Below are 24043 nucleotides of genomic sequence, written 5' to 3' on the forward strand. Positions count from 1 at the left end.
GTCGCCGCCGCCGCCATGGCCCTGAGAGGCGTCTCGGCGCGGCTGCTGAGCCGCGGCCCCGGCCTGCGCGTCCTGGGCGCCCTGCGCCCCTGGGCGTCGGCGACTGCGCGGAGCGGTCAGTGCCGGGGGTCCGGGCCCGGGGGTGGGCGCGGGAGGAGCTGGGGCTCCCAGGGCTCCTCCCGGGACGGCTTTTCCTGTCTTTGCAGCGGAGAGCGGGAAGACGCAGAGCCGGCCGGCCAAGCGTAAGGCCCCCGGGGCTGGCCCAGCTGCGTGTCCGCCGGGGAGGCCGGGCTGGGGCGGGTCCGGGTGGGCTGGGCTGACCCTGGGCCCCGGCTCCCGCCGCCGCAGCCTCGTCGCGCCCCGCGTTTGAGTGGCGGGACCCTCTGCTGCTGGAGGAGGAGCTGACGGCGGACGAGATCCTCATCAGGGACACCTTCCGCACCTACTGTCAGGAGCGGCTCATGCCTCGCATCCTGCTGGCCAATCGCAACGAAGGTGCCTGACCCGAGGGTGGGCACGCCGGGGCCCCCTCCCGCGGGAGCCGGGGCCGGGGCCGGGCTCGACTCCGGGCGTCTGTCTCCTTGCAGTCTTTCACCGGGAGATGGTCTCTGAGCTGGGGGAGCTGGGCGTGTTGGGCCCCACCATCAAAGGTGAGAAAGTCCCCGGGCCTGCAGACCCCACGGCGCCCTGAGTCAGTTCCTCAAGTCCCCCGAGCCAGGGGCCAGTTCAGTGCTCTGTCCTCCTGCCAACCAGGCTACGGCTGCGCTGGCGTCTCGTCCGTGGCCTATGGGCTCCTGGCCCGGGAGCTGGAGCGGGTGGACAGCAGCTACAGGTCCGTGATGAGCGTGCAGTCCTCCTTGGTCATGCACCCCATCCACGCCTACGGCAGCGAGGAGCAGCGGCAGAAGTACCTGCCCCGGCTGGGTGAGCGGCCGCCCGGGGTAGGGGCGGGGGCGGGGCGGGGACCTGGGGCTGAGGCTCCCAGAACCCCAGCCTCGCTGGACACGCGAGTCCTGGCCAACGCTGCCCACTCTGGCAGGTGTCCTGTCTGCTCCTCTCACCACCCTGATGCGCTCCCAGCCTGAAGCCTGAACAGGTCACTTCCTAGCCAAGGTCATGCAGCCCCCACCTGACCATGCTTCTGCCGACCCTTATTATTTATTTGAAAGGCAGAGCTACAGAGAGAGCGCTTCCACCGGTTGGCTCACTCCCCAGATGGCCACAGCTGGGCCAGGCCAAAGACAGGAGCCTGGAACTCCATCCGGGTCTCCCATGCGAGTGCAGGGGCCCAAGCCTTTGGGCCATCTTCCACTGCTTCCCCAGGCCATAGCAGTGGAGCAGTGGGGCCTCAAACCAGCACCCGTACAGGATGCCTGAGTCACACGTGGCGGCTTTACACACTGCAGCAAACACTGGTCCCTCTCTGCTGACCTCCCTCTCGTCTCTGGCCACTCTCAATTGCTCGTCACCAGCCCAGCTCAGCTCGGTGGAATTCTGCCGATGAACCCCAGGGCCTTTGCACCTCCTGTTCCCTCTGCCGCGATCACTCTTCCCTGCACTCCCGTCCTTTCTGACTCCCTGGGGCCCGGGGTAGGGGTGGGGGGTGGGCAGCTTGATGACGCTGTCTCTTGGCTGCAGCCAGTGGGGAGCTTTTGGGCTGCTTCGGGCTCACGGAGCCCAACCATGGCAGTGACCCCGGTGGCATGGAGACCAGAGCCCGCTATAACCCTTCCAGCAAGAGCTACACCCTCAACGGCACCAAGAGCTGGTGAGAGGCCTGGGCGGGGGACGGCGGGGCGGCAGGGCCCTGGCGGAGTCCTCACCCAGTGTCCCCACCGCTAGGATCACCAATTCGCCTGTGGCCGACTTGTTTGTGGTCTGGGCTCCGTGTGACGATGGTCTCATCCGGGGCTTCCTGATTGAGAGGGGCACGCGGGGCCTCTCGGCCCCCCGGATCCAGGGCAAGTTTTCCCTGAGGGCCTCAGCCACGGGCATGATTGTCATGGAGGGCGTGGAGGTGCCAGAGGAGAACGTGCTGCCAGGTGCCACCGGGCTGTCGGTGAGTGTCGGGCCCAGGCTGGCGCCCTGAGGCCGCCCCGTTGATGCCCATCTCGCTCGTGCTGGCCACCCCCGGGTCTGAGTGTGGGGGACCCAGCCTGCCGAGCCCAAGCCCTGGGGCCAGGGCCGTGGGGCTCTCCGGGCCGCTCCGGGTCCCCCTGTGCTGGGTGTCCGGTGCGTCCTCTCCCTCCTACATTGGAGCTGGTTCTGAGCGGCTGGCGCAACATCTCCTGGTCTCGCCCTCCAGGCTCCCTTTGGCTGCCTCAACAACGCCCGGTACGGCATCACATGGGGCGTGCTGGGAGCCGCCGAGTTCTGTCTGCACACGGCCCGGCAGTACACCCTGGACAGGTCGGGGGGCGGGGGCTGCCTGGGGACATGGGAGGCGGCCTGGGGTTCACCCTGCACGCCGTCGGTGGCTCCCCAGCCCCTGCCCCTCCTGGACCTGGGGCTGGGGGCGCAGGGCTGCCCTTGCCCTCACTGTGACCTCGTGCACCCAGGCTCCAGTTTGGGGCGCCCCTGGCCAGGAACCAGCTCATCCAGAAGAAGCTGGCGGACATGCTCACCGAGATCACACTGGGCCTGCACAGCTGCCTGCGGCTCGGCCGCTTGAAAGATCAGGACAAGTAGGGGCAGTGTGGGCGGGGGTGCGGGCGGGGGCTGGAGGGTCCTGGCCGCCTGGTGGCCCCCGGGGACCTGTTTTCTTTCCTCTTTGGCCTGCCACGGGCCAGATCAGGGACAGCTCGGCAGCTGTGTCCGGCCATCCTGCCCACCCTGGCTGTTTGCGTGGGCCCTGGGGTTCCTGTGTGCGTGCAAGGGGGTGGGGGGAGGGTCAGATCTCTTGGTCCCCGACCCCTGACCCCCGCCGCGCACTGTGTGGACGTGCCTTCCCCAGGGCCACCCCTGAGATGGTCTCCCTGCTGAAGCGGAACAACTGTGGGAAAGCCCTGGACATCGCCCGGCAGGCCAGGGACATGCTGGGGGGCAACGGGGTGTGCGACGAGTACCACGTGATCCGCCACGCCATGAACCTGGAGGCCGTGAACACATATGAAGGTGGGAGTGAGCATCATTCGTATACTGTAGGGCTCTGCCCTCAGAGTTGGGGCCCATAGAGAGACGGACATTGGGGAGGCCGCACACAGAACAGCCTGGGCCCCTGGGCAGAGCTGTGCGTGTGCGGGGAGTGGGGGCAGCCCCTTGCCCCTGCACGGCCCAGTATTTTTTTCCCCCGTGGGGCAGCCAGTTGGGACCTCCTGGGAGCAGCAAGGGAAAGGTGGGGGCAGGGGCGGCAAGTCTGAGCAGCGGGTGGGGACAGACGCACAGGCGTGTGGGCGGCTGAGGAGGGGCTCAGGGGAGCCCGCTGGGCCGTGGGGAGCTCTGGCCGCGGGGGCCGGGGTCTGTGGTGGCTTGGCTGGCCCGGGCCCTCCTGTTTCTGTGTCGCTAAGCGGCTCTGCAGGAAGGAAGCCGGCTGGGTGGAAAAATCAAACATTTAATCAACTGTGTGATGCCGGGGGCAGGAGGCCCCAGGTTGCACCTTTGCCAGGGTGCAAGACAGAACTGTGGGAGACCACCTTGTGGGCGTGGCCACGTCGGCGGCCTGGGTGGCAGCCCCTGGGCCAGGACGTGGCTTCCCGGGCAGCTGCTGTCAGCATTCGCTGTCTCTGTGACTCTGCTCTTCTGCAGGGACAGCCTGGGGGGGAGGGGGGGACAGGAGGATGGCCGCTGAGGACCCCGGCCCGACCCTGCCGTCCTCTCGTGCAGGCACGCACGACATTCATGCGCTGATCCTGGGGAGAGCCATCACGGGAATCCAGGCGTTCAAGGCCGACAAGTGACCCCGCGGCCCCGGGGCCGGGGGCCTGCTGAGCTCTGAGCTCAGGCGGGGAGGTGGCCGAGGGAGCCGGCCCTCGTCGTGGGAAGAGGGAGACGCTGCCTCTCCCGTCGGAAGCCATTCCCGGGGGCTGCAGGCTGGAACTCTGTGCTCAGCCTTTCTCAACCCACTGGAACCCCGGACCAGAAACCACTCAGTGGCCTCAAAACAGGAGCACAGGCCTCAGGCTGCCTGTGCCCCCGCCCTGCCCCGCCCCCCGCAGCAGTGCCTTACTTGGAAAATAAAGAGCCCGCACGGCTGAGCCACGCGTGTCGGCTGCGTCTCCTGCTCGCCGCCAGGGCAGCACTGCCAGCCACAGCAGTGCGGCACGATGCAGGGCTGGGTTGCCACGACACCACGTGGGACTCTGCCCCCAGGGGTGGCCCGGCCTCACGGCTGAGTTTCAAGTCTGCTGTCATCCCGGCCAGGGCTCAGGGCCCTGACAAACGGTCTGGCCTGGACGGGCCCTGTTCAGCAAGGGCCCGGGGTGTGCCGGGCGGAGCAGCAGGTGCACCCGGCTCCTGTGCGCGGCTCCTCGCCCCCTCTCCTACCTCGGGCTGCAGGCACAGGTCTTTGTACACGGTCTCCACGGTCTGACAGACTTGCTTGAGCTCCGTCTCCAAGTGGCTGATCTTGGCCATCTTCTGGGTGAACTCCTGCAGCTTCTCCTGGATGACCTTGTTGTGGTGGTCGTAGATCTGGTACATCCGCTCCTCCAGCTTCTCCGTCAGGTCCGAGACCTAGAGAGGCAGGCGGCGCAGACGTGGGCTCTGAGCCCGCACGATCGCTGTGCTGGCTACACACGGGAGCTGGGCGTGGGGGCTCCCGGGTCCCCGGGCTGCTGTGGACACCGTGGGACGGCAGACACGCAGCCATTAGTGCCAGCCCCAGGCGTGGTCGTGCTGACACGGGCCCCGCCTTGCCCGCGCTGCCACAGCCCTGGGGGTGGGCTCTGGGTGCAGGGCCACCTTGGGTTCTTCAGCCTGGCTCTGTCATTCGAGGCAACTCGTGTCCTTGTAGACCTCAGTTTTCTCATCTACAAAACGGGCCCGGCTCTCCTTTGCAGGGTTGTCAGGGTACCCGGGAAGTGTGGCGCCATATGCAAAGTGCCGGGACCAGCACGTGAGGCCCTTTAGCCCCCTCCCTCGCCGCGCCACCTGTCTGTCACCTTGATCTTGAGGCTGTCCCTGAAGTTGGTCATGAGCGCGTGGTCCTTTTGCCTGCTCTCGTTGATGTTTTCGATCAGCTCCTGGGCTCGCTTCTTCAGGATGTCGATGGTGGTGTCCAGCGAGGAGAAGTACAGGCCTGTCTTCCCCTCCAGCGTGGCCAGAGGGCGGCCGGCACCGGATGTGGCGACCGAAGGGCTGGACACCCGACTCCTGAAAGTGCAGGAGGCCCAGGTCGGCACCAGCCCCGCCCAGGGCGCCAGGCAGACCTGGTGTCACCCCCGGAGGGGGCCGCTTGCCACCTCCCCTTGGCTGGTTCAGTCACACCCCTGCCCTGACAGGAGGTGGCACCCCGGCTTTTTTTTTTTTTTTTTTTTTTTTAAACATTCTTATGTGGGGCCAGCGCCGTGGCTCACTTGGCTAATCCTCCGCCTGCGGCGCCGGCATCCCATATGGGCACTGGTTCTAGTCCCGGCTGCTCCTCTTCCAGTCAGCTCTCTGCTGTGGCCTGGGAGGGCAGTGGAGGATGGCCCAAGTGCTTGGGCCCTGCACCCACATAGGATACCAGGAGGAAGCACCTGGTGCCTGGCTTTGGATCGGCGTAGTGCTGGCCGTAGTGGCCATTTGGGGGGTGAACCAAGGAAGGAAGACTTCTCTGTCTCTCACTGTCTAACTCTGTCAAATAAAAAAAAAATCTTATTTAATTCTATTTGCAAGGCAGAGAGACAAAGAGGAAGAGAGAGCCTCCGATGGTTGCTCACTCCCCAGACGCTCACAACAGCTGTAGATGGGCCAGGCTGCTGTGTCCCAGGGTGCCCATGGGCAGGGAGCCCGTTAGGAGCAGGGGATGCTGTAAGAGCACCCCCTAATGGGCGATGTAAGTACTGCACCCAACACCAGCCCCAGGGCCCCTGTCTGCTGACACACACACAGCAGGCCCACTAAACCGTGCCCAGAACAAGGAGGTCCCCCTGGTCCCAACGCCCGCTGTCCTCTGCTGGCCAGCTTGCTTCCTTTGGGTGGGCACTGAGCGCACACGGAGACAGTGACGCGGGTGGCACGGTCGTTTTAGCGGCTGCTCTGGACACCCGTGTCGGGTTTGCGTCCTGGCCCCTGCGAATGTGCACCCCGGGAGGCAGCAGTGGATGGTGGCCCAATTACCCGGATCCCTGCCACCCCCGTGGGAGACACGGATGGAGCTCATGGTTCCTGGCTTTGGCAGGCATTTGGAGGGGTGAACCAGCACACGCAAGATCTCTGTTACTCTGCCTTTTAACTAAGTGTTTTTGAGCGGCTTCCAATTGCAGAGAATCCAAGCATTTTGGATTTCTGATTTTTGGATTAGAGATGCTCAACTGGCCTATGTAAATATTCCCAAATCTGAAAAAAAATCCCAAATCGGAGACAAAAAAACAGAGTTAGAGAGAGAGAGAACACACTTCCATCTGCTGGTTCACTCCCCAAATGGCTGCAACAGCCAGGACTGGCCCAGGCTCGAGCCAGGAGTCAGGAGCTCCATCCGGGTCTCCCATGTGGGTGGCAGGAGCCCAAAGCTATTATTTTTTTTTAAATATTTATTTATTTATTTGAAAGGCAGAGTTACAGAGGGCAGAGAGAGAGACAGAGAGAGAGAGAGAGAGAGGTCTTCCATTGCTGGTTCACTCCCCAAATGGCCTCAACTGTTGCTGTGAATTCATCAATGGCGGGAGCTTCTTCTGGGTCTCCCACGTGGGTGCAGGGGCCCAAGGACTTGGGCCATCTTCTCCTGCTGGAGGCAGGGGCCCTGTCTCACTCAGCGTCATAATCTCCACACCTGCCCTTCCCAGAAGCCACAAATGTGTCAGATCCATGACTGACATGCCAGGGCGTTCCTTGCCATCCGCACTGTGGTCACCCCCAAATTTGTTCCCCGCTGAGTTCCCAACCTCGCACACCACCAGCTCCAGGCCCCTCCACCTTGCTCACACGCCACGTTTTGCACAACAACAGCCTCATCTTCCCCCGCAGCCCGATTTCGTTCTCCCTTCCCTTAGCCAACGACCAGAAAAGTCACCTGGGCCTCACACCAGAAACCCAACCTTCGGTCTGGAGTCCAGCTTCTGTCTGTCGCTCTGCAGCCCTCTCACTCCTGCTCTCAAATCTGTCCTCCTTTGCAGCCCTGCGCCCACCATTTCTTTCCTTGGTCCAGAGCAACCCGAGTCTACCACAGCGCCCCAGCCCCGCCCCCCAGCGGCCACAAGATCAAGTCCAAATCCCTCCCAGGGCTCTTTCCAGCCTCACTGTTTCCTACTGTCTGCTCCATCTCCAGCAATCTGGAACCTTCCACAAGTTCCCCCAGCCAACCAGCCTTTCTGCCTCCCTCACAACAATGTGACATCCGGGGGCTTTGCACCTGCGCCCGCCTGGTCCTCAGCCGCCCAGCCGTCCCCTCCAGGGCAGGCCCCTGCAGGGTACTCACAGGTGCCTTGCGCCACCCCACGACATGAGCACAGAAATGAGCGAGCCGCTGGCCTCAGCGCTCCTGCTGGCACGCCCCACTGCACCCAGTTTGCCTGGTTGTCCTCCCCTCTCCCGGGCCATCTCCACACTCTGAGGACCCCCCACAAATGGAAACCAGTGATGTCTCCAGGCGTTTCTTTTTGTGTAATTGTTCACCACTGGCTGGAGCTGCTCAAGCCGTTCCAAGTCACTCCCTTCTGAGGCCCAAGGGGTGAGGCAGGAAGGGGTTTCATGACAGCGGGCGCGAATGGGGAAAAATCGCTGGAATTCAAGCTTCCAATTTTGTGGTGGGACAAAGGCCCGCCTCAGACGTCTGCTGTGAGCCTCTTTCTTTCCCCAGCCTCTCCTTTGGGGGACTCGGTCCTTTCGATTTCATTTTTCTTAATACTCAGTAGCTGCATATTAATCAGGATGCTAATGAATCATCAGCTTCCCCGGGCCTGCATTCACCAATTAACTTTAATAAACAAAATGTGTGGTGGCCTCGCGGCCGGCTGCTTTGGCTGCGCCCTGGACAGAGGCCAGGGTATGGAAGTTAGCCCAGCGCTGCACGCCCGGGGGGGGGGGGGGGGGAGGCCCGGGGCGGCCGAATCGCTGGGCTCTCTGCACTTGGCTGCCCTAATCTATTATGGGCTGTCCTTCTAAGGGGTGCCTGATTCGGCTGTGAGGATTAGGACGTGGTTCCCAGGCAGGGCCCTGGGCTGGCAGGGGCCCAGGAACCGTGGAGGAAATGGGTCTGAGCGAGTGAAGAGACCATCTGCTCGCTCCAGGTAAAGCTGTGATTGGCAGGCGCGCGAGCCAGGGCCGCCCGCTGCTGGGGCCTCCCTGCGTGGCCTCTGCCACACGGACAAGTAAACAATCCGCCAGCCACTTATGGCCACCGCGGAGGCGGCGGTCCCAGGACGCCGAGGCAGCTAATCAGACATTCAAGGAGCCACACAGCCGCATCTCTGGCGCTCAGGCAAACCGATGTTCGCTGAAGTCCAGCCAGGAGCGGGGAGGGGGGTCTTGAATGCAAGCTGATGAGCCCGCTCCACGCCCCCGCCCCCCAAACCGTGTTAACATTTTAATCATGTCGCCGAGCGTCTGCGAAGCCCGATCTATTACTGGCCCCTTGCGCTGGTTTTAATCCATCTGTTTTTTTGGCCCAGAGCTCTCGTGGGGGCCCCGGGAGGTCTCTAAATGATTTGCCATTGTCTGTGTCTCTTCGGCACATACAAGAGCCCTTCAAAAAGCCTGTGGAAAGTGGAATTAAAGGATAAGCTTATACGGGTGCAAAGAAATTTGAAATCCACACAGAGTTTTTTGTGAGCCCTTTGAAGACCCCTTCATATGCATGGATTGTTTTTTTGTTTTGTTTTGTTTTGTTTTGCACCACGATAAGCTTCTCTTTTAATTTCATTTTCCATGAATTTTTGAAGCCCACTGGTAGATCCTGGTCTAAACCAGCTGTCTGGGGCCAGCCTTGTGGCACAGCAGGTTAACCTGCTGCCTGTGACACCAGCATCCCAGGTCGTGTCCTGGCTGCTCTGCTTCTAATACATCTCCTTGTTAATGCGCCTGGGAAAGCAGCAGGTGATGGCCCAAGTACTTGGGCCCCTGCCACCCACATGGGAGACCCACATGGGAGACCCACATGGAGCTAGCTCCTGGCTCCTGCCTCTGGCCTGGCCCAGCCCTAGCTGTTGGTTCACATTTCTCCCTCTCTCTCTGTAACTGCCTTTCAAATAAATAAATCTTTGAGCCAGCATTGTGATGTAATGGGTTGGGCCTCCACCGGCAGCGCCAGCATCCCATCTGGGCGCTGGTTCGAATCCTGTTTGCTCCACTTCCAACCCAGCTCCCTGCTAATGGGCCTGGGAAAAGCATCAGAAGACGGCCCATGTGCTTGGATCCCTGCCACCCATGTGGGAGACCCGGATGAAGCTCCTGGCTCCTGGCTTTGGATTGGCCCAGCTCCAGCCATTACAGCCATTCAGGGAGTGAACCAGCGAATTGAACATCTTTCTCTATTTCTGTAACTCTGCCTTTCAAATCAATCAATCAATATTTAAAAAGTAGTAAGTGCCGGCGCTGCGGCTCACTAGGCTAATCCTCCGCCTTGCGGCGCCAGCACACCGGGTTCTAGTCCCGGTCGGGGCACCGGATTCTGCCCTGGTTGCCCCTCTTCCAGGCCAGCTCTCTGCTGTGGCCAGGGAGTGCAGTGGAGGATGGCCCAAGTGCTTGGGCTCTGCACCCCATGGGAGACCAGGAGAAGCACCTGGCTCCTGCCATCAGATCAGCGCGGTGCACCGGCCGCAGCAGCCATTGGAGGGTGAACCAACGGCAAAAGGAAGACCTTTCTCTCTGTCTCTCTCTCTCGCTATCCACTCTGCCTGTCAAAAAATAAAAATAAAAAATAAAATAATAAGTAAACATGCTACCCACCATAAGATTATCAAACAACCAACTTCAGGGACAGGCACTGTGGTGCAGCAGGTTAAACCACCACTTACAAGGTTGGCATTCCATATTATCTCTGGTTCGAGTCCCAGTTGTTCCACTTCCAATCCAGGTCCCTGCTAATGCACCTGGAAAAGGCAGTGGAGGATGGCCCAAGTACTGGGTCCTCTGCCACCCACGTGGGAGACCTGGAGGGAGTTCCAGGCTCCTGGCTTTGGCCTGGTCCAGCCCTGGCCATGTGGGGATGGAAGATCTCTCTCTTTCTTCTCTCTGTAACTCTGCCTTTCAAATAAACAAAAAAATCTTTAACAACAACAAGAACAGCCAAAGCCAGCCACTTCCTCCCTTTTTCTGGCCTCTGACAGCACCAGCAGCCACTGCACCTGGGGCCTACTTCCCAGCTGAGGAATGCAGGAGGTGAGGGGAAGCCAGCGTTGTGCTCAGGCCCTCAGGGCCTGTCCTGGGCCTTTCATCCTTCCCACAGCAGCCACAGCAAGAGTACACCATCCCCTTGCCAAAGCCATCCCCGGCTCCTCGCCCCACCCCAAGTTCCAGGTCAGAAAGCCCAGCCATGTCCCAGACACCTCAAACTAACAGCCCCACCATAACCAGTGTCAAGTTCCCAACATGGCATCACTAGAAGCCAAGTTGGAGGCACGGACACCTTCCTTGGCTTCTCATTCAAGGCTGGGAGAGGTCTCCAACACCCTGATTTCTGCGTCAGCACCTGGTCACTATCTGCCTCCCCCCATCAGACAGCAGCACTTGGAGACTACGATCATGCATATGAGCAACCTTAAAAAGCTCAGGTTGGGGCCGGCGCTGTGGGTAGTGGGTAAAGCCATCACCTGCAGTGCTGGCATCCCATATGGGCGCTGATTCTAGTCCGGATGCTCCACTTCCAATCCAGCTCTCTGCTGTGGCCTGGGAAAGTAGTAGAAGATGGCCCAAGTGCTTGGGCCCCTGCACCCACGTGGGAGACCCAGAAGAAGCTCATGGCTCCTGGCTTTGGATCGGCCCAGCTCTGGCTGTGTGGCCATTTCGGGAGTGAACCAGCAGGTAGAAGACCTCTCTCTCTCTCTGTCTGTCTATATATTTATAACTCTTCCTCACAAAGAAATAAACCTTAAAAAAAAAGTTCCAGAGAGAGGGTTGCACACACACAAACACACACACACAGAGACAGAGAAATGTTTTCCATCTGCTAGCTTACTCCCCAAATGACCACAGTGGCCAGTGGAGCCAGGCTGAAGCCAGGAGCCAGGAGCTTCATCCAAGTCTCCCAAGCGGGTGAGGGACCCAAGCACTTGGGCCATCTTCTTCTGCTCTTCCCAGCCCTCAGCAGGGGGCTGCATCAGAAGTGGAGTAACCAGGATGTGAACCCATATGCGATGCCATCACTGCAGGCGACAGCTCTACCCACGATGCCACCACACTGGCCCTATTCTGTTTTGCTTCTGTATGCTGCTTGCTACCAGCTACAGTCATATTCTCATAAAAAAGTTAAAATTTTTTTTACTAATTTGCTTGCATTTTATTTGAAATAGAAAGAGATCCATCTCCCAGTCTGCTGGTTTATTCCCCAAATGTCTGCAACAGCTGGTGCTGGGCCAGGTTGAAGCCAGGAGCCCCGAATTCCACCCAGGTCTCTGACGTGGGGCAAAGACCCAAGTGCCTGAGCCGCTGCCCCGGGGTGTGCATTAGCAAGAAACTGAAAAACAAGGCTGGAAGACTGATGCTACCAAACGTCAAGATTCACTGCAGAGCTACAGTAATCCGGACTGGTGCGGTACTGCTGAAAGAACAGGCAAAAAGACTCCCAGAACAGAGGGAGGGAGAGGGAGAGGGAGAGAGGGAGAGAGGGAGAGAGGGAGAGAGGGAGAGAGGGAGAGAGGAAGAGGGAGAGAGGGAGAGAGGGAGAGGGGGAGAGAGAGGGAGAGGGGGACAGAGGGAGCGGTGAGAGAGGGAGAGGGAGAGAGGGAGAGAGGGAGATAGGGAGAGAGGGGGAGAGAGGGAGGGAGAGGGAGAGAGGGAGAGGGAGAGAGGGGGAGAGAGGGGGATAGGGAGGGAGAGGGAGAGGGGGAGAGAGAGGGAGGGAGGGAGAGGGGGAGAGGGAGAGAGGGGGAGAGAGGGAGAGAGGGGGAGAGAGGGAGAGAGGGGGAGAGAGAGGGAGAGGGGGGGAGAGAGAGAGAGAGAGAGGGAGAGGGAGAGAGGGAGAGAGAGAGGGGGAGAGAGGGAGATAGGGAGAGAGGGAGGGGGAGAGGGGGAGAGAGGGAGAGGGGGGAGAGGGGGATAGAGGGGGAGGGAGGGGGGAGAGGGGGAGGGAGGGGGGAGAGGGAGGGAGAGGGAGAGGGGGAGAGAGAGGGAGAGAGATGGAGGGGGGGAGAGAGTGAGAGAGGGGGAGAGGGAGGGAGAGGGAGAGAGGGAGAGAGGGAGAGGGGGGGAGAGAGGGAGAGAGGGGGGGAGAGAGGGGGAGAGAGGGAGAGGGAGGGAGAGGGAGTCAGTCCAGTAATGGACCTACACATACGGAGTCAGCTGACAGAGGAGCAAAGGAAACTATAGAATAAGGAGTCTTTTCAACAGTTGGTAGTGGAACGAATGAACTCCCAAATCTAGACATGGACCTTGTAACACCGCCCACTTTTTTTAAAGATTTATTTAAGTCTTCCATCTGCTGGTTTACTCCCCAAATGGTCACAATAGCCAGAGCTGGGGCAGGCTGAAGCCAGGAGCTTCTTCTGGGTCTCCCATGTGGGTGCAGGGGCCCAAGCAGTTGGGCCATCGCCTGCTGCTTCCGCAGGTGCATAAGCAGGGAGCTGGATTGGAAGTGGAGCAACCAGGAGGTGAACCAGTGCCCACATGGGATGGCGGCACTGCGGGCAGCGGCTTTGCCTGCTATGCCACAGCGCTGGCCCTGACCATACACCTTTCATGAAAATTAACTCAGCATAGATCAAGACCTGAATGTAAAATGCAAAGCTATAAAGCTCCTAGAAGACACAGAACATCCAGGTGACCAGGGGTTTGGGGATAACTTCTTAAATAATAACACCTAAAACCATGATTTACGAGAGAAAAAAACTGCTAAGCTGGACTCATTAGAACCGAAAACTGCTGGGCCTGGTGTCACGGCACAGCAGGTTAGTCCACCACTTGCAGTGACAGCCCTGGGCCAGCACTAGGCTTAGTAGGTTAAGCCTCCGCCCGCAGTGCCAGCATCCCATATGGGCACTGGTTCAGGTCCCAGCTGCTCCACTTCCCATCCAGCGCCCTGGGAAATGCACCTGGGCCTCTGCACCCACATGGGAGACCCAGAAGAAGCTTCTGGCTTTGGCCTGGCACAGTCCTGGCTGGTGCAGCCATTTGGGGAGTGACCCAGTGGACACAAAACCAATCTCTCTCTTCTCTTTTTCTATTTCTGCCTTCCAAATACACAAGTAAATCTTAAAACAGCAGCAACAACAACAACAACAACAACAACAAACAGATAACATCCCAAATCAGAGTGCCAGTTTGAGTCCTGGCTGCTTTGTTTCCAATCCAGCTCCCTGCTAATGTGCCTAGGAAGACAGCAGATGATGGCCCGAGTAAGTACTTGGGTCCCTGATCCCAGGTGGGGGATCCAAAAGGAGCTCCTATCTCCTGGCTCTGGCCTGGCCCAGCCCCAGCCATTGTGGCCATTTGGGGACTGAACCAGCAGATGCAAGAACCAGCAAGTGGAAGAAATCTTTTTAAAACTAAATGAAAACTTCTGGGAGGGTGTTGTGCCACAGTGGGTTAAGCTGCTGTCTAACTCATATTGGAGTACCTGGGGAAGTCCTGACTCTGCTTCCAATCCAGGTCCCCACTAACGCACCCGGGGGCAGCAGGGTATGGCCCACTCACAAGGGAGACCCCAGTGGAGTTCCCAGCTACTGGCTCCAGCCTAGGCCAGCCTTAGCCACTGCAGCCATTTGAGGAGAAAACTGGCAGATGGTGGCAGATGGAAGATTACTCTCTGCCTTTCAAATAAATTAAAAAAAAAACTTCACAAAGAAAAGTAGCTAACAGAATCACTTTTTAAATTTTTGAAAAAGATTTATTTATTTATTTGAAAGTCAGAGTTACGGGGGGGGGGGTGCAGAGAGAGAGGTCTTCCATCTGCTGGTTCACTCCACAAATGGCCACGATAGCCAGGGCTGGCCCGATCGGAAACCAGGAGCCAGGAGCCTCCTCCTGGTCTCCCACATGGGTGCAGGGGCCCAAGCACTTGAACCATCTTCCATTGCTTTCCCAGGCCACAGCAGAGAGCTGGATTGGAAGTGGAGCAGCTGGGATTCGAACAGGCACCCATATGAGATGCCGGCACTGCAGGCGGCAGCTTTACCCACTACGCCACAGTGCCGGTCCCAAGAATCACTTTTTAAAAATTAAAACATTCTGCTCTACAACAGACATTCTTGGGAGAATACAATCACACCATTGTGGCGCGGTGGGTTAAGCTGCAGCCTGCAGTGCAGTATTGGCCTCCCATATGGGCACAAGTTCAAGTCCCAGCTCCTTCGCTTCTGATCCTGCTAACGTGCCCAGGAAGGCCGTGGATGATGTCCCAAGACCCCAGGGCTGGCGCCCACATGGGAGACCCCGTTGAAGCTCCTGGCTCCTGACTTCGGTCTGGCCCAGCCCTGGCCATTGTGGCCATTTGAGGAGTGAACCAGTGGATGGAAGACCTCTCTCTCTCTGTCCCTCTCACTGTCTGTAACTACCTCTCAAATAAGTAAATAAAATCTAAAAAAAAAAAAAAAGCCATCAGTGGTGCCCTTCTCTCACCCCAACATCTAATCCATTAGCAATTAAAAAAAAGATTATTTATTCAGCTAGAGAGAGGAGAGAGAGAGAGAGAGAGAGAGAGAGAGAGAGAGAACACTCCCATCTGTTGGTTCACTCCCCTAAACACCCACAGCAGTCTGGGGCTGGGTTGGAGCAAATCCGGGAGCCAAACACTCAACCTGGGTCTCCCACGTTGGTGGCAGGACCTCAACTACCTGAGCCACTGTCGCAGCCTCCCTGGGTCTGGATTAGCCGGAAGCTGCAGTCAGGAGCCAGGGCTGGGAATTGAACCCAGGAACTCCCGAAGTGGGACACCGGCATCTTTACCCCTAGGCCAAATAGCCACCTTCCCCCCGCCCCCGCTATCTCTACCTTCCTAATGTACCCAGAACCATAACTTTGTCCACACCTCCACAGACCCACCGCGAGCTCTCATGGTCATCTTGCCCCCTTTCAGAATTCCCCGCTGCCCTCCCATGCCATCCCCAACACGGCCACCAGGGGGCGCTCTTTAGTACTTTACCACCAGCCCCCCCAGGCCCTCTCACTGCTCTACAGGCTGGCCAATCGTGGCAGCCCACACAAAGGCAACTGCATGCTCACTTCGTTCCAATAAAGCTTTATCAACAACGGTGCCCCACCCCGTCCTGTTGCCATGGCAACTGGCCAATTCCCAAACCCGATCGGGGCTATGAGCATCCAAATTCCCGCTCCTCCTCTGCGGGGACCAGATTCCCCGTCGCCATATGGTCCGCTCATCACCTCCTCCAGGAAGCTTCCCTGGAGCCCTTGGCATCTAAAGCGACCTCCATGGAGGGTCGGCCTTCAGTCGAGCGGTGAAGACACCCGCATTGGGGGGGGGGGGGGGAGGGCGGCGCTGTGGCTTGGTAGGCGAAGCCTCCACCTGCAGCACCAGCATCCCACAGGGGCGCCAGTTCGAGTCCCAGCTGCTCCACTTCCGGTCCAGCTCCCTGCTAATAATGGCCGGGTCCCTGTACCCACATAGGAGACCCATCGGCAAGGTCAAGTTTACGGGCGCCCTTGTCTCCAACGGCGCAGAGGATCATTTGCCTTTTTTTTTTTTTTTTTTTTAGCAAGAGTATTTTTCAATGCTGTTCATTTTTTTCCCCCCAGGTGCGTTCCCGGCACCTAACACCGATCCTGGCTCGTGGAAAGATCGAGAAGGCGCCCACCCCCCACCGCGGAGTGGGCGCCTCCTCACCTGGCCGGCCCGTCCCCGACCTCCTCCTCGCAGGTCTCGGCCTGCGGACGCTCCTTGGTCGCCTCCGGGGGCTGCGGCTCCTGACCTGGGCATTCCTCGTAGGGCATGGCCACCTGCGGGCACAGCCGGGGCTCGGGAGGCCGAAGGAGTGGGGTGGGGGTGGGGGCCGGTCAGATCGCCCCTCCGGACCCGGGGACCACCAGGCGGGCGCTGCGCTTGGATTCCTGCAGGGCCGCCCGGAGGGGTCCGCCTGAGGGTGCGGGCTCTGGGAGGGGCTCCAGGGGGCCTGGGTTCCTAACTGGCGTGGGTATCCGCTTGGGACAAAAACAAGCAGACATGGACGCGGCGCGGGGGTGCGTGGGCCACGCGCCATGCTTGGAGGCTCGAGGCCGTGGGCGCGTCCGTCAGTCAGGGCTTGTTCAGTCGGTCAGGGAATCGGGACTTGGACGGGCAAGAGGCAGCCCCGAAGGCGGGAGACCACTGGCCAGGCGCGGGAAGCCCGGGATCGCGGCCGCTCCCTGGCCCGCCCGTCCTCCCGCCGCCACGCGTACTCCCTGTCGCTCCATGTCGTCTCTTCACGCCTTTCCCGCTCGCGCCCCCTGCGCATGCGCGTTCCGCTCTCCCTCTCCTCGTCGCGCTCTGCCTCTGAGCACGTGCTGGGGCGCGCGTGCGCGCTCGGCCCACCCGGTTTGAAGAACTCGGCGCGCGCCAAGGGGCGGGACGGCAGTTAAACGACGGTTGGGCTGGCCAAGGACTGCGCCGCTTGCATTCAGGGCCGCTGCGCGTGGAGTGGGGGTGGGGGCGGGACTCTGGACGCGCGTGTGCGCATGTGTGAGACTCCCGGGCCAACATGGCATCTTAGCTGGGGCTACTGTGTTGCTTTTTTTTTTTTTTTTTTTAAAGATTTATTAGAGAGGTGAACAGAGAGAGGTCTTCATCCGCTGGTTCACTCCCCAGATGGCTGCAGCTGGGCTGATGGGAAGCCTCCTCCAGATCTCCCACGCAGGTGCAGGGGCCCAAGGACTTGGGCCATCTTCCACCTCTTTCCCAGGCCACAGCAGAGAGCTGGATTGGAAGTGGAGCAGCCAAGACTCGCACCGGCGACTATATGAGAGGCTGGCACTGCAGGCAGAGGCTTTAAAATTCTGCGCCACAGTGCCAGCTCCCATAATCCAGCTTTTAAAATGCGCAGGCGCAGGTGCTTGGTGCATTGAAGATGCTGTTTGGCATCATTGGGCCCCTGCCACTCGCATGGGAGACCTGGATTGAGTCCCTGGCTCCAGGTTATTGCGTGCGTGGCCCAGCCCTAGCCAGTGCACACGTATATGGGGAGTGAACCAGTGGAAGGAAGCTCTTTTATTTCTTTTATTTTTGACAGTGAGAGAGAGAGACAGAGAAAGGTCTTCCTTCCGTTGGTTCACCCCCCAAATGGCTGCTACGGCCGGTGCGCCGCGCCGCGCCGATCCGAAGCCCAGAGCCAGGTGCTTCCTCCTGGTCTCCGATGCGGGTGCAGGGCCCAAGGACCTGGGCCATCCTCCACTGCCTTCCCGGGCCACAGCAGAGAGCTGGACTGGAAGAGGAGCAACCGGGACAGAATCCGGTGCCCCAACCAGACTAGAACCCGGGGTGCCGGCGCCGCAGGTGGAGGACTAGCCTAGTGAGCTGCGGCGCAGGCCGGGAAGCTCTGTCTTTTAAATGAAATAATTAGGGGGGAAAAAAAAACCCAAGACCCAACTTCAACTGTTACTGAGCTTATCAGGTTCCGCTAAGGGCGGCAGGGCTACATTAGCATACAGTATTTTAGGACAAAGAAACAGTGAAACAAAACGTAGCCTTGGGTTTGAAGATGTGAGGACCACCTGCCCAGAAAAACCACCTGCATTGTTAGGGGACACACACACACACACACACACACACACGCTGGCCAAAATCTAGAAACAGCTAAGAAGCTCCTGTTGTGCCCTTTTTGGGAGTAAGCCAAGAGATGGAAGCTCTCTCTTTGCCTTTCAAATAAATTAAAAAAAAATTTTATTGCAGGGCAGGGGGCTGTGGCACAGATTAAGCCTCTGCCTGCAGTGCCGGCATCCCATATGGGCGCTGGTTTGAGTCCTGGCTGCTCCACTTGCGATCCAGCTCTCTGCTGTGGCCCGGGAAAGCAGTGGAGGATGGCCCAGGTCCTTGGGCTGCTGGACCCGCGTGGGAGACCCAGAAGCTCCTGGCTTCAGATCAGCACAGCTCTGGCCTTTGTGGCCATTTGGGGAGTGAACCAGTGGATATTAGACCTCTCTGTGTAACTGCCTCTCAAGTAAAAACGCTTAAATATTTATTACAGATTTATTTGGAAGAGTGACAGAAAGGGAGACCCTGCATCTGCTGCCACTCCCCGACTACCAGGTGTGGGTCATTCTGGAGCCAGGAGCCGACTCCGTGTGGGTCTACCCGCCTGCGCCTGGCTATAGGATGCGGCTTAGCCCGCAGGGCCACAATGCCAGCTCCCTTGTTGGATTCTTCTTTCACACCCTCGATGTCTGCAGGCAGGAGGAATCCTGGATCCCGGGGCCTCAGCGGCCACCACAGCCCATGCCACCATGATGCCATGCACTGGGGCGGGGCTGGGCTTTCCCTGTGCTCTGCCACAGACCCGAGACCCGCCCCCCCAAGCCAAACCACTGCTCACTCCAGGGGACCCCACCCCTAAGGAAAGACACAGAGCTAACATCCGCTTTTATTAGGAGGCAGTGGTAACCCTGAGGGGCGCCCAGACGGCCCATCCTGGACGGGAGAAGGAGCCACCTGCTCCCTGCCCCACCATCCCAGCCCCGGGATGGGTGTGGAGGAGAAGGTCCGGGGGCGGAGGGCGGGTGGGCGGTGCTGGCCTCACAGAGGCCTCATAAATACAGGGGCCGGAGGCTGGGAGTGCTGGAGCCACAGGGGCTGGGCGGGCCTGCATCAGGCAGCCTCCTGGTCCTGGGGGCCCCGGCTCGGCCTCCAGGCGGCACAGGGGGCTGGGCGGGCCCATGTCAGGCGGCCTCCTGGTCCTGGGGGCCCCGGCTTGGCGTCCAGCCGGCACAGGGGCTGGGCGGGCCCGTGTCAGGCGGCCTCCTGGTCCTGGGGGCCCCGGCTCGGCGTCCAGGCGGCACAGGGGCTGGGCGGGCCCGCGTCAGGCGGCCTCCTGGGTCCTCGGGGGCCCCGGCTCGGCGTCCAGGCGGCACAGGGGGCTGTCGTACACCATCTGCAGGTTCACCTTGTGGCCCACCAGCTCGCGGATGTTGTTGATGCCGTACTTGATCATCGTCGGGCTTGAGGGGCGGGGCAGGGGTAGCACTAGGTCAGGTCGTGTCGTTCCCACCCCCCACTCCCCGCTCAGAGCCCTCCCCAGGGCCCTGCACCACCTGTCACCTCCCTCCTTCCAGTCACACGGGCCTCCTCCAATTCCCACCCCAGGGCCTTTGCTCGGGGCTGCTGCCCTCTGCCTAGAACACACCCTTCCCCGGGTCTTTGTCCTGGCTCGTTCTGCTGCCGCCTCCCCCAGGCAGCCTTCCCTGACTACCTCCCCTCTTCTCTCCGGCCCTCCTGGCTTTGTTTTCGACACAGCTCTTGCTGCGTGGGCGCCCTCTAGACTTGACTTGCTGGGTGCTCACTAGGACTCTGGCTCCCCAGGGCTGACTGCTAAAGCTTCCTCCACGAGGGCAGCACACACCGTTCCAGGGAGAGGCCCCAGGCGATGACCGATACGTTCTCTGGGAGGCCCATGGGCAGCAGCATCTCCGGCCGGAAGATTCCGGAGTTCCCGACTTCCACCCACTTCTTCAGGCCTTGGGGTGGGGTGGGGGGGAGAGGACAGGGGCCCGCAGTGAATGAGGGAGGCGGGACCTGGGGGCGGGGCCTGCGGCCTCCCTCCCACCCTCCCTCCCCGCCCGGTGGCTGACCCTGGTGGTAGCTGAACACCTCCATGCTAGGCTCCGTGTAGGGGTTGTAGGCCGGCTTGAAGCGGAGCTGGGTGATTCCTGGAGGAGACAGGCAGGCAGGCAGGCAGGCTGGTGACGCGGGCACCGCCTGGTGTCCCTGCCCCTGCGCGCCCCGGCCCTGGCCGCCTGCTCACCCAGCTTGGTGAAGAACTCCCGCAGGACGCCCATGAGGTGGCCCAGGTGGAGCCCGTGGTCAGCCACCACGCCCTCGATCTGGTGGAACTCGGCCAGGTGCGTGGCGTCCAGGGTCTCGTTGCGGAACACACGGTCGATGGAGAAGTACTTGGCGGGGGTGAAGGGTTTCTGTGGGGGCGGGGAGAGGGGGGGTGGGCAGCGCCAGGCCCGGCGCAGGCGGGGGTTAGGAGGACGGCAGGGCAGCGGGACAGCGGGTACCACCCCAGGCCCCACCCCCATCCCCCGCCAGCCCCGCACCTGCGCCAGGCGGTACAGGGAGCAGGCAGGGGTCCGGAGGAGGACGGCAGGGCAGCGGGACAGCGGGTCCCCCTCTGCAAGCGCCGCTCCGGCCCCACCCCCATCCCCAGCTGGCCCCGCCCCCGGCAGCCCCGCACCTTCTGCGCCAGGCGGTACAGGGCGCGGGCGCTGGCCGCCGTCGTGTGCGTCCGCAGCAGGTTCTTCTGGGCCTCCTCCAACTTCCAGTTGTACTTGTACCTTCGGGAGGGCGAGACCGGAAGTCCACGCGAGGGCTCGGGCGGGGACCCTCCCAGGCGGGGACCCTCCCCCTCCCTCCCCCTCCCTCCCCTGCACCCCCCCCACCTGCCTCACTCACCCCTGCGAGCCGTAGCCGCCCTGGGAGTGCGTGCGTTTCACCCGCTGCACGTAGTCCATGGGCAGCTGGAGGGCCTCGGCGGGATCTGGGCGGGACAGAGCACCCTGGTCACTTTCGGTGGCCTCGGCGACCTGAGAGGCACCCGCTCTCTCACCCCGCAGCCTGGGAACCCGGGCTCAGCCGCGTCCCTTCTCTGCCTAGAACCCTCCATAGCTCCCAGCTTCCCTGGAAAAACAGCGCAAGTCCTCCCTTCCCACTCCAGGCGCCGGCATTTCCTGACGATGTTTCAGCCACAGGTCCTTTGCACTGGCTGTCGGCTCTGCCCGGGGCTCTTCTTCCCCAAATATGGTCCCCTCCCTCTCTACTTCCTTAGGTCTATTGCTCAACCCAAGACCTACTGACACGGACAGCTACAGAGGGGACAGCAGGGGACGCCGGCACGCAGATTGGAATGCCAGTTGGAGTCCCGGCGGCCCTGTCCCTCACCCAGCTCCCTGCCTTGCGCCTGGCCGAGGCAGTGGGTGAGGACTTGAGTGCCTGAGCCCAGGGTGGAGCTCCTGGCTCCTGGGCTTTGGTCTGGCTCAGCCCTGGCTGCTGGGGCCATCTGGGGAGTGACCCAGTGGATGAAGACCTCTCACTTTCTGTGTCACTCTGCCTTTCTGTATTCATTTACATGAAAGACAGAGTGACAGAGAGAGAGGGGGAGAGACAGAGGAAGCTCTTCCACCTGCTGGTTCACTCCCTAGATGGCCACAACAGCTGGGGCCAGGCTGAAGCCAGGCGCTCCATCCGGGTCTCCCACGCGGGTGCAGGGGCCCAAGCACTTGGGCCATCCTCCACTGCTTTCCCAGGCCACAGCAGAGGGCTGGGTCAGAAGTGGAGCAGCTGCGACTCGAACCAGTGCCCATATGGGATGCCGGCACTGCAGGTGGCAGCTTTACAAATAAACCTTTAAAAGATTAAACTGACAGCCACGCCTTACCCTGCCACACATGCACACCCGTGCCCGTTCCCCCTGCTGCAGGTACCCTGGCTGGCTCACGGCACTAACAGTCTTTGGTGCACACAGGGGAGCGTCCCAGGGGGAGCACCTGCCCCTCTCTTTCCTGGGACCCCATTCTGGTGTCCTGGAAAAGCCTGAGATTGAATCCCAGCTCCAGCACAAGCAAGCTGTGCGACACCCGGCTGACAGTGCCACTTCCCGCGGCGGGCAGGAAGGCTGGGTGGCCTCGCCTGCCCTCCTGGGCGGAGGGGGTGGCCACAGCTGCCTCATGCAAGTGCACGTGGTGGCAAGGTCGGGGAAGGGCAGAAAGAGGCGGGGCTCAGAACAACGTGAGTGTAGCCTGCTGGGAAGAGCTGGTGGACACAGTTCTCAGCAGCAGGCACAGCACAAGCAAAGGCCCTGGGGTGGGCAGGGCAGAACAGACTGGGAGGAAGGTGGGCAGGATCAGTTCCTGCAGGCCTCGGCTGGCCACACCAAGGGCGGGTGCCCTGGCTCCCTCCACCCCCGCGGACGGGGACTGGGACCCCAGAGGCTGGCCCACCTCGCAGAAAGAAGGTGTCGTGCTGGTCGCGGGCCGGGTGCTGCTGGGGCTGGAAGAGGGCGTCGAAGTTCCAGAAGGAGCTCTCGATGAAGTTGTCGGTGGGCATCTCGGTGAACCTGGGTGGGGAGGGGGTGCAGCCTTACTGCCCTGCCTGCCCCTCCCCGCGGCCATGCTGGCCCCGCCCCTGGCCCCGCCCCCACCCCGTGCTCACCCCATCTCCAGGAAGATCTGGCGGAACTGGGAGCGGACCTTGAGCAAGGGGTGTAGGTGGCCGCTGTCCGGCAGGATGCCGCGGGCCAGGAAGTTGTAGGGCTTGAAGGGCAGGTCCCGCCAAGAGCCACTGCGGAGGGAGGCGGGGTTCATGGGCTGGGCGGGGCCTGGGGAGGGTTGCCCGCCCCGCCCCTCACCTGCCTCAGCCCCGCCCCCTCGACCCTGCCCCTCACCTGCCTAGGTCCCGCCCCTAATCAGCCTCAGCCCTGCCCCTCACCTGCCTTGGCCCCGCCCACTGCCGGCCTCAGCCCCGCCCCGGCCCCGCCCCTCACCTGGCGATCATCTCCGGGCTCAGCTCCGTCTCCTGCTTGGAGACGCTGGTGCTAAAGGCGCTGCCTTTGCTCACCCAGTAGGTCTTCAGGGTCCTGTGGCCAGAGGCAGGGAGGGGACGGCGCTGTCACCTCCTCGGGAGGCCTTTCTCTCGGGCGCCACCCACTCAGGTCAATGCCCTCCCGAGAGCCTGTATTCTCCCTCTCACACAGTCGGTCAACACACACTTGCTAAGCAGTGGGTGCTGGGGCACAGCATTGGCTGCAGTCCCGGCTACCCTGCGTCCAGCCAGCTCGGGGCAGGTGCATTCGGAGAGGAGGCAGGGATGGTCCGTGGACTTGGATCCCTGCCACCCACGCGGGAAGCCCGGGTGCATGGCGTTCCTGGCTCCTGGCTTTGACCTAGCCTAACCCCAACTGTTGAGGGCATCTGGGAAGTAAACCAGCAGATGTTAGATCTTTCTCTCTCCTTGTCGTTCTGCCTTTCAAACACATAAACATTTTAAAAAACAGCCAGGGCCGGCCGGCGCCGCGGCTCACTAGGCTAATCCTCCGCCTAGTGGCGCCGGCACACCAGGTTCTAGTCCCGGTCGGGGCGCCGGATTCTGTCCCAGTGGCCCCTCTTCCAGGCCAGCTCTCTGCTGTGGCCAGGGAGTGCAGTGGAGGATGGCCCAGGTGCTTGGGCCCTGCACCCCATGGGAGACCAGGAAAAGCACCTGGCTCCTGGCTCCTGCCATCGGATCAGCGCGGTGCGCCGGCCGCAGCGGCCATTGGAGGGTGAACCAACGGCAAAAGGAAGACCTTTCTCTCTGTTTCTCTCTCTCACTGTCCACTCTGCCTGTCAAAAAAAAAAAAAAAAAAAAAAAGAGAGAAAAACAGCCAGGGCCAGCATTGTGGCTTAACGCGTTGAGCTACCGCCTGCAGCGCCGGCATCCCAGGTGGGCGCCGGTTCGAGTCCTGGCTGCTCCTCTTCCCATCCAGCTCTCTGCTATGGCCTGGGAAAGCAGTGGAAGATGGCCCAGGTGCTTGGGCCCTGCACCCGTGTGGGAGAGCCGGAAGAAGCTCCTGGCTCCTGGCTTTGGCCTGGCCCAGCCCCCATCTCTGTCTCCCATGTGGGTGGCAGGGGCCGAGATCAG

General features: G+C 61.0%; 3 protein-coding genes and 1 long non-coding RNA gene across 8 annotated transcripts in view; 2 read left to right on the top strand and 2 right to left on the bottom strand.

Annotated features, from left to right (window-relative positions):
* On the top strand, positions 1-4193 carry GCDH (glutaryl-CoA dehydrogenase). Of its 2 annotated transcripts, XM_002724235.5 has the most exons (11): positions 1-115; positions 207-242; positions 349-495; positions 588-650; positions 754-924; positions 1639-1768; positions 1843-2059; positions 2306-2409; positions 2559-2684; positions 2954-3114; positions 3823-4193. In XM_002724235.5, the coding sequence occupies exons 1-11, from the start codon at positions 16-18 to the stop codon at positions 3894-3896; spliced, it is 1329 nt and encodes a 442-aa protein (XP_002724281.1). In that variant the 5' UTR covers positions 1-15; the 3' UTR covers positions 3897-4193. The 2 variants fall into 2 exon arrangements, with proteins under 2 accessions (XP_002724281.1, XP_017195901.1); XM_017340412.3 differs by lacking the exon at positions 207-242 and having other exon boundaries at positions 2-115.
* On the bottom strand, positions 3531-16743 carry SYCE2 (synaptonemal complex central element protein 2). 2 transcript variants are annotated; one of them, XM_070058862.1, is made up of 5 exons: positions 16621-16743; positions 16070-16182; positions 5100-5310; positions 4483-4671; positions 3531-3751 (listed from the first exon to the last, which is right to left on the bottom strand). In XM_070058862.1, the coding sequence occupies exons 1-5, from the start codon at positions 16633-16635 to the stop codon at positions 3707-3709; spliced, it is 573 nt and encodes a 190-aa protein (XP_069914963.1). In that variant the 5' UTR covers positions 16636-16743; the 3' UTR covers positions 3531-3706. The 2 variants fall into 2 exon arrangements, with proteins under 2 accessions (XP_069914963.1, XP_069914964.1); XM_070058863.1 differs by lacking the exons at positions 16070-16182; positions 16621-16743 and adding an exon at positions 7556-7738.
* On the top strand, positions 16215-19731 carry LOC138845641 (uncharacterized). Its single transcript, XR_011382857.1, has 2 exons — positions 16215-18463; positions 19664-19731. It is a non-coding gene; the product is annotated as an uncharacterized lncRNA (long non-coding RNA).
* Positions 18783-24043, bottom strand: part of FARSA (phenylalanyl-tRNA synthetase subunit alpha) — a 9430-nt gene continuing 4169 nt past the window's right edge. Inside the window, exons 5-14 of one of the 3 annotated variants that reach the window (XR_011382853.1) lie at positions 22911-23003; positions 22580-22708; positions 22369-22484; positions 20825-20909; positions 20607-20706; positions 20172-20340; positions 19999-20076; positions 19770-19884; positions 19155-19368; positions 18783-19013 (exon numbers count right to left, since the gene is read on the bottom strand). Coding sequence is in view for 2 of the 3 variants with exons in the window: in XM_070058848.1 (XP_069914949.1) it covers positions 19230-19368; positions 19770-19884; positions 19999-20076; positions 20172-20340; positions 20607-20706; positions 20825-20909; positions 22369-22484; positions 22580-22708; positions 22911-23003 (1024 nt within the window). In the remaining variant the exon portion in view is untranslated. Of the gene's footprint in view, positions 19369-19769; positions 19885-19998; positions 20077-20171; positions 20341-20606; positions 20707-20824; positions 20910-22368; positions 22485-22579; positions 22709-22910; positions 23004-24043 lie in introns of all 3 variants that reach the window. The other 2 variants (XM_070058848.1, XM_070058847.1) reach the window with 2 other exon arrangements.

This window comes from Oryctolagus cuniculus, chromosome 16 (assembly GCF_964237555.1).
Source record: "Oryctolagus cuniculus chromosome 16, mOryCun1.1, whole genome shotgun sequence".
In the NCBI taxonomy this organism is placed as follows: domain Eukaryota; kingdom Metazoa; phylum Chordata; class Mammalia; order Lagomorpha; family Leporidae; genus Oryctolagus; species Oryctolagus cuniculus.

Excerpts from the sequence above, each read along its gene's own strand:
- GCDH (XM_002724235.5), top strand. The coding sequence starts at position 16 with ATGGCCCTGAGAGGCGTCTCGGCGCGGCTGCTGAGCCGCGGCCCCGGC. Across the intron at positions 2,685-2,953 it reads CGCTTGAAAGATCAGGACAA|GGCCACCCCTGAGATGGTCT; the intron begins GTAGGGGCAGTG and ends TGCCTTCCCCAG. Across the intron at positions 3,115-3,822 it reads GGCCGTGAACACATATGAAG|GCACGCACGACATTCATGCG; the intron begins GTGGGAGTGAGC and ends CCTCTCGTGCAG.
- SYCE2 (XM_070058862.1), bottom strand. Across the intron at positions 5,311-16,069 it reads GTCGGGGACGGGCCGGCCAG|GAGTCGGGTGTCCAGCCCTT; the intron begins GTGAGGAGGCGC and ends CTGCACTTTCAG. Across the intron at positions 3,752-4,482 it reads ACCTGTGCCTGCAGCCCGAG|GCTGTCCCTGCAGAAGAGCA; the intron begins GTAGGAGAGGGG and ends CCTCCCCCCCAG.